Source organism: Entelurus aequoreus, linkage group LG02, assembly GCF_033978785.1.
Source record: "Entelurus aequoreus isolate RoL-2023_Sb linkage group LG02, RoL_Eaeq_v1.1, whole genome shotgun sequence".
Taxonomy (NCBI): Eukaryota; Metazoa; Chordata; class Actinopteri; order Syngnathiformes; family Syngnathidae; genus Entelurus; species Entelurus aequoreus.
Window position 1 is genome coordinate 25,195,070 of NC_084732.1, and position 18,108 is coordinate 25,213,177.

General features: G+C 37.0%; 1 protein-coding gene across 2 annotated transcripts in view; it reads right to left on the reverse strand.

Annotated features, from left to right (window-relative positions):
• The window catches only part of nptnb (neuroplastin b), a 120,737-nt gene that overhangs the window by 33,056 nt on the left and 69,573 nt on the right, over nt 1–18,108 (reverse strand). For both annotated transcript variants that reach the window (XM_062024008.1, XM_062024015.1), the window contains 2 exons: nt 15,122–15,296; nt 14,452–14,546 (listed from right to left, as the gene is read on the reverse strand). In XM_062024008.1, the coding sequence (XP_061879992.1) occupies nt 14,452–14,546; nt 15,122–15,296 (270 nt within the window). The remainder of the gene's footprint in view (nt 1–14,451; nt 14,547–15,121; nt 15,297–18,108) is intronic.

Consider the following 18,108-nt stretch of genomic DNA (forward strand, 5'->3'; position numbering starts at 1 on the left):
AACAGATGGATGAACAAACACAATTTTTTGTCACTTTTGTTAACAGTTTGGCAGAGATTTGCACTACTGACATTCTGGTAGATAGTCAGCATAGCATTGCTGGAAAATACATTTGCACTGTATTGTATAGTTTTTTTTAAACACGCATTATCAGCATATTGATTTAGTCTGTAATCCTTAGGCTGGAATATTTTATCAGTAAATGTCATAATTTAGCAGGTTAGGGGAAGTATGAGGTACCAAATGTGTAGCTGCGTTAAGCTTAGTATCGCAGACAATAAACTCCAGTGCTGCCACAGAGATGGCTGGGACAGGATTCACAGCCTTAATCCTACAACATCACAGAAGCCTCCATCTGTTGCCTCAGAGCTGAGTCCTGCAAGGATGAGTGTGCCAAGGACACTGTAGGCGAAGGATCTCAGCAAAATTGCTGCCAGAAGCGCAGTGCAAAGCTGGCTAGCATAACAGTGGGCCCCGCTACCTAGGTCACAAACAAAAGAGATCCCCTCGAGAAAATTGGGAGAATTAAGAAAGGGCTCTTATTGCAGATCTAGCAGCGGAGGCTCATCCTAACGTTAAAGGACAAAGTCATGCACAATGCTTCTGGTGAAAAGGCTGACACACAGCACAACTCAATAGTCATAGGCCTGCAGCCCGGTGACGGCCAGGACTCTTCACTTTGAACGTATACATGAGTCTCGTCAGCTCCCTAGTAAAAGCAGAGCACACACGCGCATCACCCGTGTTATGCAATCAGGCAGCCCTCTAAGACAAACCACGGAGTAAGAGGCAGGGCATGCTCAGTATGCGGCATAGCCATGCCACAGCAAATTGGCTTATGCGCGGCACGCAGGCAAGCTTCTCTTGAACAGGGTTTTTACTTGCCCTTTCTCAGAGATGATTCCTTAGTCGAGGTGACGGCTCGTGTGGCCAGTTAGCCGCCTCTGCCGTTATTGACATTGTTTATATAACTTGTTGTCCTGATATCACCTAGTTGAGGAAACAGAGAATCGCAAGAGAGCTCATATTTGACAGGCTTCCAAAGAAATGCCCTCCAGCATAGATCCTTGTGTTTGCATGTCCGCTGAACTTTCACGCTGCCTGTCCATTTTGTTATGAGTGTCGTCTCAGTGCAAGCCAACAGTGACAACAGCCTGGGGAGAGCGTCTTGTCATCACCGCTACACAGGATGAGTTCAAACATCTTTGTCAACAAGGAGTCGCTTCACACTGCCTTAGGTGGTTAACTTTTCGAGGACCTCTGTATCCTTCCATTGCTCAGTATCAAAGCGGTGATCGCCTTTGCAAAAAGCTTCAATAAAAGCCATGGATATTCAATCATTCGTAGAGGTAGTAGATCAGGGGTCAGCAACCCAAAATGTTGTAAGAGCCATATTGGACCACAAATACAAAAAAGTAATCTGTCTGGCGCCGCAATAAATTTAAAGACTTATATAAGTGTTATAATGAAGGCAATAAATGATGTAAGTAGCTAATTAGCTACCGTATTATTCGGAGTATAAGTCGCTCCGGAGTATAAGTCGCACCGGACGAAAATGCATAATAAAGAAGGAAAAAAACATATATAAGTCGCACTGGAGTATAAGTCGCATTTTTCAGGGAAATGTATTTGATAAAACCCAACACCAAAAATTTAATTTGAAAGGCAATTTAAAATAAATAAAGAATAGTGAACAACAGGCTGAATAAGTGTACGTTATATGACGCATAAATAACCAACTGAGAACGTGCCTGGTATGTTAACGTAACATATTATGGTAAGAGTCATTCAAATAACTATAACATATAGAACATGCTATACGTTTACCAAACAATCTGTCACTCCTAATCGCTAAATCCCATGAAATCTTATACGTCTAGTCTCTTACGGGAATGAGCTAAATAATATTATTTGATATTTTACGGTAATGTGTTAATAATTTCACACATAAGTCGCTCCTGAGTATAAGTCGCACCCCCGGCCAAACTATGAAAAAAACTGCGACTTATAGTCCGAAAAATACGGTATATTAGCCTACTATCAAAATGACTATGTGTCGCAGGATGACGCACATCTTCGTTGACAGAAATGCTGAAATATCATATTTATTCTACACATTTATACAACATTGGAAAACATCAGTAAAACTTCTCAGAGGGTGAGATAACTACTGGAAATGACTGTCTTATAATGGCTAAAGGTATATAGATGTGTGTGTCCAAGTTAAAGGAAACGACACAGTGTCTTCTTTGGATGGATTTACAGTATTACAATCTTTGCGAGCTGGGTAACGTTTGCTGTGGTCTGGAACAACATGGCACACAAACAACTAAACAGACATGCAGGCAATAATACATACAGATAATGTGTCATGAAACGTGGAAAAATAAAGTAAATACACAGAGGACATAAGTAAAGGAAATTAAATATACCTACAAACGAGGCATAACGATGCAATATGTACATACAGCTAGCCTATATAGCATGTTAGCATCGATTAGCCTGCAGTCATGCAGTGACCAAACATGCCTGATTAGCACTCCAACAAGCCAATAACATCAACAAAGCTCACCTTTGTGCATTCACGCACAGCATAAAACTTTTGGTGGACAACATGAGACAAAGGAGTGGCATAAAACCCGTCTTTTTGTGGCAGCGTCGGAGAAAGTTGTACATGTAAACAAACTGTTGAGTCACAGTCCACACAACGGTGAGTTCAAGGGCCGCTGAAATTAGTAGGACAAAACGACGCTCACCAAATACTCTCATCAGTGAAGCATAAACACAAACCTAATAAACAGTGGGATTGCTAACAATTAGAAAGGTTTGTGGGGTGTTTGTCCTCCTACAGAAACCATGTTACAACAAAAAACATATTTTTCACCCCATTTTTCCAAAAAGCTCCATGGAGTCACCAGGGCGCCGCTAAAGAGCCGCATGTGGCTCTAGAGCCGCGGGTTGCTGACCCCCGTAGTAGATGGAAAGTAGCAGTGGAACAGAATAAGTATGTATATTGCAGTGTATTGTATGATTATTAATCATGATACAGTATGCATACACCTACATCAAATTTTGATACTGCCGCCGTTAATATTCAATGAACATTTCTTTCATGCACAGTGAAAACTCCTTAATGTGTTCTGTGACACGAGTTGACTTCCAAGTTCTAATTTGAAAACACATTTTCCAATAGGAAATGAATTAATTTTTTTGCAGGCTCAAATGATTTTTTTTTATTAGTGTACATTTTAATTAAGGCAGTGGTTCTCAAAAATGTTTTCACCAAATACCACCTCAGAAAACACTTGGCTTGCCAAGTACCACTATAATGACCGACATTAAAATACAGTAGCGTTGTAGGCCTACGTGTTCATTAAAAAAAACAAGGCAGGTTTTTTTTAACAAGTATATTTAATATTTTTGGCCACTGTAACATTACACACAATTTGAACAGTAACACTGTGTTTGAATATAGGAAAATAAAACACTGCTTTTATCAAGTGATTCTTTGGCGTATCACTAGATAGGAACCACAGTTTGGGAATCATTGTGGCTTGTGCGGCCCTTTGAGACACTTGTGATTAAGATTCATATAAATAGACTTTGATTGATTGAATCACTGAACTAGGCCATTCAAAGTTAACGATTTAACTCATGCGATTAATCACAAAACATTATCACAATCATGTACAAACACAGATTTTTCGCACAATTTATTTTGAACGGACATGCTCCCTAACCTTAACTGCAGATGGTTACCTGAAGTGTGGAGAAGGTAGCTTTAGGGGTCAGGTCAAAGCAAATGTCAGTGCAAAGTAGGGTTGTACGGTATAGTATAGTATAGTACTACAATACTAATTAATCGTATTCTGTACTATACTGCCTCTGAAAAGTTATTATTACATTTTAATAGAAGTGTAGATAGAACATGTTAAAAGAGAAAGTAAGCAGGTATTAACAGTAAATGAACAAGTAGATTAATAATTCATTTTCTACCACTTGTCCTTAATAATTTTGACAAAATAATAGAATGATAAATGACACAGTATGTTACTGCATACGTCAGCAGCTAAATTAGGAGCCTTTGTTTGCTATTTTATTTAAGGACAAATTTGCAGTAAGAAACATATGTTTACTGTACTCTAAGATTTTTTGTTAAAACAAAGCCAATAATGCAATGTTTTGTGGTCCCCTTTATTTAGAGAAGTACCGAAAATCACAAAATCATTTTAGTACCGGTACCAAAAAAATTTACAATAGTAGCAATATAAAAAAATAACATATATGTAATATTTACATATTATATATACAGTATATAATATATTATTTTATTATATTATATTTTTATATAATATATAGAATATATAACAAATCCCAATTACCATGTACAATATTACAGTATATGTAACAGCTGCAGCAAAAGAAAAAAGGGCAGCATAAAATAGAGAGTAGATACAGCAGATAATATACATTATAAACAAAGAGAGGTAGCTAACATAGGTAATAGACAGATATCATCTATCGCTGTATGGTGAGTGGAATTATTAATTATTATTTAATATATTTATTTATATATATATATATTTATAAAAAAAAATATATATATATATATATATATATATATATATATATATATATATATATATATATATATATATATATATACATATATATATATATATATATATATATATATATATATATATATATATATATATATATATATATATATATATATATATATATATATATATATATATATGTGTGTATAGTCGAGGTTTCTGTGGTTTATCCCCTGACGAGCAGGGAAACCTGCGAAACAAGCTTGTAGGGATGATATAGCCCAGGGGTCACCAATGCGGTGCCCGCGGGCACCAGGTCGCCCGTTAGGACCAGATGAGTCGCCCGCGGGCCTGTTCTAAAAATTAAAAAAATTAAAAAATAAATAAATACATTTTTTTATTTTTTTCAAAATTAAATCTACATAGAAAAAACACAAGATACACTTTCAATCAGTGCATCAACCCAAACAACCTCCCCCATGCACACTCGTCCACACCCACTCACACAAAAGGGGTTATTTCTTTCTGCTACCAATATTCTGGTTCCCACAACATAGACAACACATCTGCAAGGGACACAGTCCCTGAAGCACACATGATTGTATAGGCTGCTGGTCCACTAACATTTTCATTAATTACTATTTTTTTATGTATTTATTTTTATATTGTTTTACTTTCTTTTTTATCCAAGAAAATGTTTTTTATTTATTTATCTTATTTTATTTTATTTTTTAAAAAAGGGCCTTATCTTCAACAGACCAGGTTGTCAATGAAATTAGATTTGTTTAAAGGGTTTTTTAAACCAGGCCCAGTCCAGATAATGTCCAAGTCGGACTCAGCAACACACACCTTCATTCATGTACAAAGAAAAAAATTAGGGAACACAACAGATTGCATATAATTTATAAACAAAATTACATTTTCAAAATAAGCATTTATGTACAGTCCAGATTATGTCCAGGTCACTCAAATTAGGGAACACAACAACAGATATCATATAATCTATAAACATAATTATACTTTCAAAATAAGCCTTTGAGGACTTCTCATCTTTTTTTTAATGTTTTTTGGCATCATTATCGTTTTCAACCATGTAACTTTCTAAGGTTAGAAAATACTGAATAAATGTTTTAAAGAAAGTAATACTAAGTGAATATCTGTTTTTGGCCTTAAAAATAAACATTTTACAGAGTAATATAATTAAATTGACTAAATCATGATTGTCAATGAACTCTCCTAAAATAACAGAAACCACACTAAGCTTCATAAACAAACCAATTCTTAAACACATTTTTTGAACTTCCACCCAAAACAAAGACACAATATGACAATACCAAAACAAATGCAGGGTGGATTCAGGCTCCTGACAACAAAATCGGCAATCATCTGACTCTGTCATATTCCATAATTTTAACATTTTCCCTGTGGATAAGAAGTTATAAATCATTTTAATTTGAAAATAACGATTTTGCACATCGATAGTGGTTTTATAGATTAGTTTGAATATGGCATCCCATGGCAACGGGCAGTCAAAAAAGTCCTCCCATTTTCCATTTGTGTTGTATGAGGCAGCCTTCAAAGATTTCTTTATTAAATACAAATGATATATTTTTCTATTTATTTTAGTTCCTTTTTGCCAACTAGAATTTCTTATTAGAGGTTTACAAACTAATAATTTAGTAGTTCCATAATTAATTATTTGTTTCCATCTTTTCCCAATTACTCCAGTTAGTTGATAAAATGAAAAGCTTGAGCAAGCATCACCATACATAGCTCTAAATTCATCATACTTCATAATTTTACCATTCTCATTGATAATATCATTGACAAAAATGATTCCTCTTTCAAGCATATTTTTCCAAAAGAAAGGCTTTCCATCTATTACAATATTAGAGTTCATCCATATTAACTGCTGCAAAATATCGTCTTTTTTCTGGCACATAAAATTGAAAACACCACTATGAGTGGATTGTTTCCTTTATGAACCCCGCCATGTTTCCCAGCAGACTCTCTGGGAGGGGATCACTTGTAAAAAAGGATACCATTTCTTTTGATACAGTACATGTTTTTTGTCCAACAGGACATTTGTGTACCACTCAATGTTTAAATACATCTTTGGAACAATTGATGCTTTTAAAGACAGACACATAGCTTCAAGGTTGAGAAGTTTCAGGCCCCCATATTCATACTCTTTGTACAAAACCTTTCTTTTAATCTTTTCTGGTTTGCCGTTCCAGACAAAATCGAAGACCCTCCGCTCATAAATCTTAAAAAAGTTTTGTGATGGAGCTGGTAATGACAAAAACAAATAAATAAATTGAGGAATAATTAACGAGTTGGCAATAGACATTTTACCATACAAGGTTAGGGATTTCCCTTTCCATAATTGCATAATTTTGTCCAGCTTTCTTAGTCGATTATCATAATTTACTGAGCCTAGATCTTCCAGATTTTCTGGGACAACAACACCAAGTATGTTAACTGGTCCATCTGTCCACAAAACAGGCACTTTGCATTCCATTCGAAAGGACGTTCCCTTTAGATTTACGATCCTTAACATTTTACATTTATCATAATTAAGCTTAAGGCCAGATTGCTGTGAAAATATGTCCAAAAGATTAAGAAGGTTCCGCAAACAATGAGGAAAAATCTTATCTTTGTGAATCAGCCTTTTCTGACATGAACTTCATCAAGAACAAACACAGAACACGCCTCACTGATGCACATCTGCAAGACTCACTCAGAGTTGCAGTGTCAAGTTACACATCAGAGTACAACACACTAGTTAACAGCATGCAATGCCAGGCTTCCCACTAACTGACAAAGAAACAGATAACAGATTTGGTGTCCAGTTCAAAGTGTGACATGATTTAAAAATTTGAGAGTTTACTTTTGTATTTTACATGAGTTATTATTTGTACAAACATGGTGCAAAGTAATTCATGATTTGTTAAAAAATGTTAGTGGCTAGCTAGTTAAAATGGGATATTGTGATTTCACAAGACTGTCTTAGAAGTGATAATTTGAAAATGTTCAATTTGAAAAATGTGCGCTTAGAGAAAATATAAAAATAAAGTGTTGCATATTGATATTTATCTGTTTCTATATATATTTATTGTGAGAAATCATTAAGATGATCAGTGTTTCCACAAAGATAAATACCATTAATTATTAATAATAACAGAGTTAAAGGTAAATTGAGCGAATTGGCTACTTCCGGCAATTTATTTAAGTGTGTATCTAACTGGTAGCCCTTCGCATTAATCAGTACCCAAGAAGTAGCCCTTGGTTTCAAAAAGGTTGGTGACCCCTGATATAGCCTGTGTTTTTTCCTGACCTAACGTGTGTATATATATATATATATATATATATATATATATATATATATATATATATATATATATATATATATACATATATATATATATATATATATATATATATATATATATATATATATATATATATATATATATATATATACGTATATATATATACATATATATATATATATATATATATATATATATATATATATATATATATATATATATATATATATATATATATATACACACATATATACACACATATATACACACATATATTAAAATGAATGTCAAGATAATACTTAAATGGAAAATAATAAACGTTAAAAGTATAACAAACAAACCTTTAACAAAGTGATCACCGCAAACTCCCTTGGACTGGAGTGTGAACTGCATGCTTTTCTAGTCGTTTCGTAAAAGTTTGCACTCTTCCGCCTTTTTCATAAACTCTCGAAGAACTCTGAAGAAACGTTTGCGCTTTTCGTGATTTGAACGATACGTACGACCGAGAACAACGCAAGCATAGGGCATTTTTTTCTTCGACAAAGGCCAAATGGCACCTAATACCAATTAAGCACAGAGCTAGCTTGACCACCACACATATTTAATGGTGTTACGGCCCAGAAGCTGTAAGAGGGCGGGCTAAACTGTAAAATACATTTGAAAGTTGACGCCCCGTAGGCATCTGTTAAATGTTGCAAACAGCCCCTTGAACATAGAAGGAGAAGAAAACTTTTTTTTGACCAGTTGTCTGGTCATTTTCATTCCAGTCGTTAGTCGTCGTGCTTTTCATCTACATGCTACTTACGTTACAGCTTCTGTATACCACCGGTCCAAGATGACACTGTTTTTAAACCCAAAGCAGTAGGAACACCACCAACAGCTAGCATATGTTACCAATAATGGTTTAAGAGAAAAGACTTACCGTATTATTCGGACTATAAGTCGCAGTTTTTTTCATAGTTTGGCCGGGGGTGCGACTTATACTCAGGAGCGACCTATGTGTGAAATTATTAACACATTACCGTAAAATATAATATTTGGCTCATTCACGTAAGAGACTAGACGTATAAGATTTCATGGGATTTAGCGATTAGGAGTGACAGATTGTTTGGTAAACGTAAAGCATGTTCTATATGTTATAGTTATTTGAATGACTCGTACCATAATATGTTACGATAACATACCAGGCACGTTCTCAGTTGGTTATTTATGCGTCATATAACGTACACTTATTCAGCCTGTTGTTCACTATTCTTTATTTATTTTAAATTGCCTTTCAAACGTCTATTCTTGGTGTTGGCTTTTATCAAATAAATTTCCCCCAGTAATGCGACTTATACTCCAGTGCGACTTATATATGTTTTTTTCCTTCTTTATTATGCATTTTCGGCCAGTGCGACTTACACTCCGGAGCGACTTATACTCAGAAAAATATGGTAAATACATGTATATATTCGTCACTATTAGAAATTTAACTTACAATATTTACCACGGGTCGCAGGAAATGTTGGATCAAAAGGATTAAAAAAACGAAAGCAATGGCCGCCGTTCTTTTGGTAAGCACATGAGCCAGATCATAAATTACTCGACCTTGTGACAGGTGTGGGGCGTATCCTGACAGTTTGCACTGAAACGAAAGCGGGTCACAATGATGGAACGCAAGAGCCCTCTAGCACCTGCCTAATCTTGGAGGATGTGATGGCGTCTTACATGATATTGCACAGGATGATTGTTGCAATTTCGCTAGATTATGGAGACTTGCTTTTTATGAATGCACCCGACACTTATGTGCTTAAAATAATAATCACAACTATTTTCATCGATATTGAAATAATCACGATTATTTACTGTTATGTCAAACATGTTTTATTGCACTTTCTATTTTAAACAAATAGCATGTGAACTTGGCTTTCAATTTCAAAATAAAAATAACACATCTGTAATGAAATGTACAAAAGGCTGACTACAAATAAATATAATAATCATAAAGTGCAAACAAAGGAAAAAAATAAGATGATGCACAAAATGCACGTACTACAAAACTCAAAACCAGTGAAGTTGGCACGTTGTGGAATTCGTAAATAAAAACAGAATACAATGATTTGCAAATCCTTTTCAACTTACAGTATATTCAATTGAATATGCTGCAAAGACAAGATATTTAATGTTCAAACTGAGAAACTTAATTTTTTTTTAAAATCATCATTAACTTAGAATTTAATGCATTTGTTCACAAAGGGGTGACCCTCGCCCCATCTTTGTCTGTGAATGACTGAGCCTTTTAATGGAAGCTGTTATTTATACCCAATCATGGCACCCACCTGTTCCCAATTAGCCTGCTATCCTGTGGGATTTGCCAAATAAATGTTTGATGAGCATTCCTCAACTTTCTCAGTCTTTTTTTGCCTCTTGTGCCAGCTTTTTTTAAACTTGTTGCAGGCATCAAATGAGCTAATATTTGCAAAAAATAACAACGTTTTCCAGTTCGAATGTTAAGTATCTTGTCTTTGCAGTCTATTCAATTGAATATAAGTTGAAAAGGATTTGCAAATCCTTGTATTCTGTTTTTATTTACCATTTACACAACGTGCTAACTTCACTACATGTACTGCTCACGGTATATATCGGACCAGTGTTTCCCACACATTCATTTATTTGTGGCGGCCCGCCACGAAAGAATTACGTCCGCCACAAATAAAAAAATAAATACAAATAAATAAATTGTTGGTTTTTTTTGTCCTGTCCAGCTTCTCAGGAAAATCATATAGTTGATGTAGATGCCCATATAGGCTGTTCAGATTTACTTTACAAAAGAGAAGTGTAGGATACTTCTCTTGTTGCCTTATTTGTATTTGACCACTACTGTTTTCTGTTTATTTGTTACTGACTGTGGCAGGACACCTCTGCCTCTGTTTCACTTTATGTTGCTGGTAAATAATATGGTTGTAGTAGTAGGCTAAATAATGGCCAAATAAAATGTTATTACATACGTTATTTTGGCATTTCTTTGAGAGGTGTATGGATATGGGGTCCCTCGGTGTACAGTTTGTAGCGGGCGGCTACATAAACTTTACGTTGCGGGCCAACGATGGCGGTTGAGGAAAGAAGGTAAGTGTTGTTAAGGCTTAACCCGTCGCTGCAACTCACCTATTTGTTTAGATGTACACACCAACGCAGCTTTGCCATGCAACTCGTTTGACATATGCGTCGGTTCATCGGCGCGGGAGTATTTCTGGGTTTCGGGGAAATGAGCGGGAGGTTGCCTAGAGAACGACGATGATTGCGGGTGTTTTCCGGGGATAAAATGCGTTCCTGTTGGCATCCTGTGGGTCCCTCTGTGGTAGTGGAGGGCACAGATGTAATAATGCATCTAATTGTTCCTAATATTTTTAGGAACTGTTCTGTTCTTACTCTAAGATGAGTCCACTGTCTTTCAGTCTCCCTCCATACTTGCTGCAATGGCAAACCTAACTCTTACAAAACAATATTATTTTACATACCTTTAACTATTTGAGTAGCCTTTGTTCTGCCATTTACGTACTGGCGAGCGATATCTGAATGTGGGAACATATCCTTCACGGATTTGTTGAAAACAACCACAAATGAGATAGGATGTTGCTTGTAGCGAACAGCATAACCACCTATGGTTATGCTTGGCATAAGTAACACCCTCAGGTCTCCATATTGGGGGTTAAATCAGTGGTCCCCAACCACCGGGCCTTGGTGCCGGGCCGCGCAAGAAAAAAAAAGAATTTTATTTTAATTTTTTTTTAATTAAATCAACATAAAAAACACAATATATACATTATATATCAATATAGATCAATACAGTCTGCAGGGATACAGTCCGTAAGCACACATGATTGTATTTCTTTATGGAAAAAAAAAAAAAAAAATCCCCTCCCCCCCGGTCCGTGGGACAAATTTTCAAGCGTTGACCGGTCCCCAACTACAAAAAGGTTGGGGACCACTGGGTTAAATCACCAAAAAGTATTCCCGGGCGTGGCCACGCTCACTGCTCCCCTCACCTCCCAGGGGGTGATCAAGGGTGATGGGTCAAATGCAGAGAATAATTTTGCCACACCTAGTGTGTGTGTGACAATCATTGGTACTTTAACTTTAAATGTAACTTTATATGCCAAAATGGCATAAAATGCTGGGCTGCGACCGGGGCTGCGTTGCCGAAGCCTTGTGTGATTGTTTCCGTTCAGCCACCGAGTTCTATAAAGAAGTTGGATCCACAAAATTTGCAGGCAGCATGCTCCTTCCCCTTCAACCTGTACTAGATCGGTGGTCAGCAACCCGTGGCTCTCGAGCCGCATGCGGCTCTTTAGTGCCACCGTAGTGGCTCCCTGGAGCATTTTTAAAAAAGGATTGAAAATGGAAAAAGATGGGGGAAAAATATTGTGTTTGTTTTATTATATTTTTTGTTTGAGGACAAACATGACACAAACCTTCCCAATTGTTAGAAAGCCCACTGTTTAATTTGTTTGTGTCTATGCTTCACTGATGAGAGTATTTGGTGAACATCGTATTGTCCTACTAATTTTAGCGGTTCTTGAACTCACCATGGTGTGGACTGTGACGCAACAGTTTGTTTGCATGTACAATCTTCCGCTCCTTCTTTGTCTCATTTTGTCCACCAAACGTTGTATACTGTGCGTGAATGCACAAAGGTGAGCTTTGTGGATGTTAATGACTTGTTGGAGGGCTAATCTGGCATATTTGGTCAAGCTAATCAATGCTTTTTAGGTTAGCTGGATGTACATATTGCATCATTATGCCTCATTTGTAGGTATATTTGATCTCATTTAATGTCCTTTACTTGTATCCTCTTTGTATATAATTTAGTTTTGCATGTCTCATGACATATTATCTGTATGTAATATTGGCTGCATTTCAGATAATTGTTTGTGTGGCATGTTGTTCCAGACCACAGCAAACGTTTAACCAGCTCGCAAAGATTGTAATAAATCTATTAGAAGAAGACAGCCATGCCGTTTCCTTAAACTTGGACACACACATTAAAAGCCAGTCATTTCCAGGAGTTATCTCACCTTCTGAGTAGCCTCTAATTTACTAATGGTTTCTAATGTTGTAAAAATGTGTACAACAAATATTACATTTCAACATTTCTGTCAACGAAGACTTGCTTCAGCCTGCGAGACAGTCATTTTGATAGTAAACTAATATAGCTAATATAGACACTTACGTCATGTGTTGCCTTCATTATAACACTTATATATGGCTTTTCATTTTTTGCGGTTCCAGACAGATTTGTTTTTGTATTTTTGGTCCAATGTGGCTCTTTCAATGTATTTGGTTGGCGACCACTGTCCTAGATAAATAGAAATTATTTTTTTCCAATCATTTTGGAACTTGCACAATCATTTCCTCTTCTTACTCACCATTATTCTGTTCTGATTGCTGCGCTTGACTTTGAGGTGCAACCGCTAGTTTTGTCCGGCCGGCAACAGCATCCAAATAAGGTTGGTGTAGCAATATTGTTGTCAGGGTGGAAATCGTAAAAAAAAAATTGTGGAGATTTTGTGGAGTGGCACTGATATTCGGAACTCTCCCCGGAAAATCGGCAGGGTTGGCAAGCATGTCGCCCCCTGGTGGTTGGCTGACTGTTTGTTGTTCAAATATTTGCTCTGATATGCAGCAGAGCCTGCTTTTTTAAATGTTAATATCGCAGACGATCACGGTCATTTAATCGTAGCTACCAAAATCGTGATCACAATTAAAGTTTGAATTAATGTGCAGCTCTACTGTACATCACTGTGCCTTAGGTGTTATTATCCGCTGTGGCAACCTTGTCCTCCATTGCACTTTGTATGCACGGCTAACTGTCCATCCTTGTCTGTTTGCAGATTTTCTCTAAATACGGTTTTTATATATAAATCACTTCTTGGGCCGCTTCTCCCTTATTTGTGTTGTTATATGTGTAGAGATTCCAGTCGCTACAGCTTAAGGTTGCAGGACATACTTAGCATGTTTGTTCCTAGAGCCAACATAAATCTTTCTCAAACATTTTGTAGATGTGCTGCTCCCTGGTCATGGAATGACTTGCAAAAGGATCTGAGGTTGCCTGAGCTGATCCCTTTGGGGGAATTTGAGGCCATTTTAAAGGATTGAGAAACTGTTTCTATTGGGTATTGAACTAGTTTTTTCAAATAGTTTTTACTGTAACATTTTGTGTCATGTGCTTTTATGTTAATAAATGTAGGTAATTTATTGTTTAACTGTGGTGTGCGACTGCTGCTGTTTTTGTTATTGTTATATGCATTTCTTATATGCATTTTTGTTTTGCTGCAGTCTTGGTCAGGTCACTCCAGGAAAAGAGATTTTAATCTCTATGAGTTTTACCAGGTTAAATAAAGGGGCTTTATTGATTGATTGAAGTTTTCTTTTCTTTTTACTTCAAATACATATTTTCCCAGAAAATTTTGGTGTAACACTTTTAACAACATTTGACAACCGCTTTACTGTGGCGGTGTTGTTCGTTTGTATCGCTAAGATCCCAAAGGTCCAATAACGCAACACAAGAATCTTACCTTTTACTTCAATTGTAGCATTTGCATTGGGCGCCATTTCAAACGTGTATACGCACAGGTACTCCCCGGAATCATCTGCCCGTGGTTTAGTAATTCTGCAACAAGAAACAAAACATTCATTCCATAGCATTAAATCTACCAGTCACTAAAGCCAATGAAGTAAAGCTGAACTCAATTAATTAGTCTGAACTACAGCGGTAAGGCCCCCCCTTCCCTCGAGGATAACAGAGCCCATAGTAAACAAAGTGTTGGCACAATGGTGTGATCTTACAGCGCAGCAATTCGGGATTCTGCCGGTTAGGAGAACCATGGGCATATTAGCTGTAATCTTCTGAGTATCACTAATGTAATGTGACAAGGAAGTGACCAATTGGTCTTATCTTGTGGCGAGGCAGAGTCTGCGGTATGTCTACAGGGGCGACAGTAGCTTTGTGCGCTATTGGTGATTTTTTGTGACAAGTTCCAACTTGGCACTGAAGGCTACGTTTTTCACTTTTAGTATAGATGAAGTCTAATACAAATAGAATTGGTTACTGTTGATTCCAGTGCCTGAAACATGGGCAATATTCGCTGACATTTAATTTCATCATCATGCCAGAAAGTCCATCTGTATGTAGCCTTTGTTTTACACTTTGGACCTTTTATTTCATTTCAGTCTGTATCGTCTCACCTGTGCGTTGTCTCCCCGTGCTTGGTCCGCGTGTTTGCAAGCTCCCGGCCGTTCTTCATCCAGAAGCTCTCAGTGTGGGGCGTGTGGGCAGTGGTGAGGTTGCATCGCAGGGTAACTGGTATTGGAGGGGATTCTACCCGCAGCATGATCTGATCAGATGCATTGATCTTTGGTTCTGCAAAGACAGAGACAGTAAAGCCTTATCACAGGTATATAACTCAGTATACCCCCTGCATCAGCTCCATTAAAGGCTGAATGCTGTTAGAAATAGACATGCATTGACGACTGGCTGCAGTGTGGACATATCCAACATATGTGGAATTTGGACAGTTGGACAGTATTTTGCATGACGTGGTAAATAGATGGATGTATCAATGTATAAAATATTTCACTAAAAAAACATGCATCCTGGCCATATCCTATTAATTTTTGTTATGGTGCTTTTTTTCATTAGGGCCACAGGTTAGCTGGAGCTTATCCGAGCATTTACAGGGCACATACAGTATAGAAACTTACTCGCATTCACACAACGTACGGACAATTTAGAGTCACCAAGGGGAGTTCGCACATGGCCAGTTGGGATGGCGGTTCACAGCATTTCTCAAAACACAGTGAATGGTGTCTTAATGATGGCGTTTTTAAACACATTTTGAACCCAGCGCGTAGGTATCTCCTGAAAGGTGGAAAAGTCCTCCACCCTTAACTCCGCATCAACCGCAGTGCGTCCGTGTAGTTCCTTGATGAGCATGTGACCCTACCGTGTTGAACTCCGCCACCTCCGTTTAGCTACCGTGAGGAAAATGTGACTGGCGGATTACGGCGGTGTTAACACAATATTACCACGGATCTTGCGGTGCAAATACAGAGGCTGCGGTTCTTTACACGGTGAAAGGTGTTTGGAACCGACCCATTTCAAAACGCCAAGGCCACAACGAAAAATTTAAAATGTTAAATTTTTTTGTCGGGTCCCTGCGGATCCCAGGGTTCAGGTCCCCGCGGTTCTCAGGGTTCATGGCGGATGACCAGGTATTGTGTTCGGCGTTGGTCTTTGGCGGATCACGCCGGATTGCAGAACCGCCATGAACTGCCATCTAAACTTTTAATATTTCAACGCACCTTAACAGACAAGTTTTGGGAATGTGGGAGGAACTGAAATATGGGAAGAACATGCAAACGCTACACAAAGATGCCCCAACCGAGATTCAAACACTCGATAATCTATCTGCGACACCAACATGCTAACCACTATGCCACCATGTTATACCCTTCCTTTCGACCAAAGCTATTCAACTAAATTATTCTAAAGGCCACATTTTCAGAGAGCTAATGGCCATAGGGCGGACTTCTCCCCTCACTGTTAATATTTTGAGAACCAGCATCCTCTGCGTTGGATATTGATTTTTGGTGCTTTCTCAGCTACAAATGTATGAAGAAATAAACTCTGTCAGGCTAAATACAAATGTCTACTATAGTGGAAGCTGGCTTTTAGCAGGTTAAATGTCAATGCAAGGATCATCCAATGAGATGGTCCAAGTTCCTCTATACAACAGAAGTGCTCTAGTGTTTTTAGAAAAATGCTGAAAAAATGTTTGTCTTCCAATAGAGATCGACCGAAAAGGACCGATACCTATTGTTAGTAATCAATTATTAGTAATCAAGGCGGCCGATGCCTGATATTTGAAGCCCATTTTCATTAAAGTGATTTAAATAAAATAAATACAATTCAATTAATTGTAAGGTTTCCTCCTGAGGAACCCTGAAATATTGTGAACATTTAAATACTAACAATTCTGGGCTGACATTATTTCTTTGTAGATGTTACAGAAAGTATGAGAATGTGTGAGTTGTTGCCTGCTCTTCTTCACTTATACAATAAGTATCAGTGTTTCCCACACATTCATTTATTTGTGACGGCCCGCCACGAAATAATTACGTCCGCCACAAATAAAAAAATTAAAATATATATATATATATATATATATATATATATATATATATATATATATATATATTTTGTCCTTTCCAGATTCTCAGGCAAATCATATAGTTGATGTAGATGCCCATATAGGCTGTTCAGATTTACTTTACAAAAGAGAAGTGTAGGATACTTCTCTTGTTGCCTTATTTGTATTTGACCACTACTGCTTTCTGTTTATTTGTTACTGACTGTGGCAGGACACCTCTGCCTCTGTTTCACTTTATGTTGCTGGTAAATAATATGGTTGTAGTAGTAGGCTAAAGTTAAATTATTTAATATGCACTAATTAAAGGGGCAGAGCTTTAAGAGACATTTTAGCTTTTATATTTTATAAGATATATTTTTTGTAAGAACCACAATTAATAAATATATTTCAGTGAATAACTTATTGTTCAAATCTGTATATAAATATGTACATAAAGTTTTGTAATTATATTGTAAAATGGATGGATGGATGGACGTTTAAAACAAAACTGTTATTATTAACTAGTAAGTATACATTTTTTTAGCCTTTTTAGAGAAAATTATATCATTGTAGTAAATTATGCAAATTACTCGATGACGTCATGGTGACCACGCCCATAGCCACGCCCCCACCGTCACAGGTATCTTGGCAGTTTATGGGAAACACTGAATATCTTTTTTTAATCAAGATAATTACACAACATTTGGATTTTTGGCAGAGATATCTTTTATGTCTGTTTCCCCAAGAGGCAGACGGACCTTCGGAAGCACGTGCATGTAGGAAAATAAAATCAGTCAGGAATACAAAAATACCGGAAAAGCGTGCCGATAGCACGAGAAGCAAAACTAAAGCTTAGCGAAGGAATAACGAGCATAGGAACAAGAAGCAAAACAGCCAGACCAAATGTGGCGAGAGGCAGGAATAAATAGCTCTCCGATTAGTGCCCGGGAGCAGGTGAGCGTCCCGACCACTAATCAGAGGCAGGTGAAAATAATCAGCACCCATGGCAACCAGAAACACAAACCCAGGGGAGCTTAAACAGAA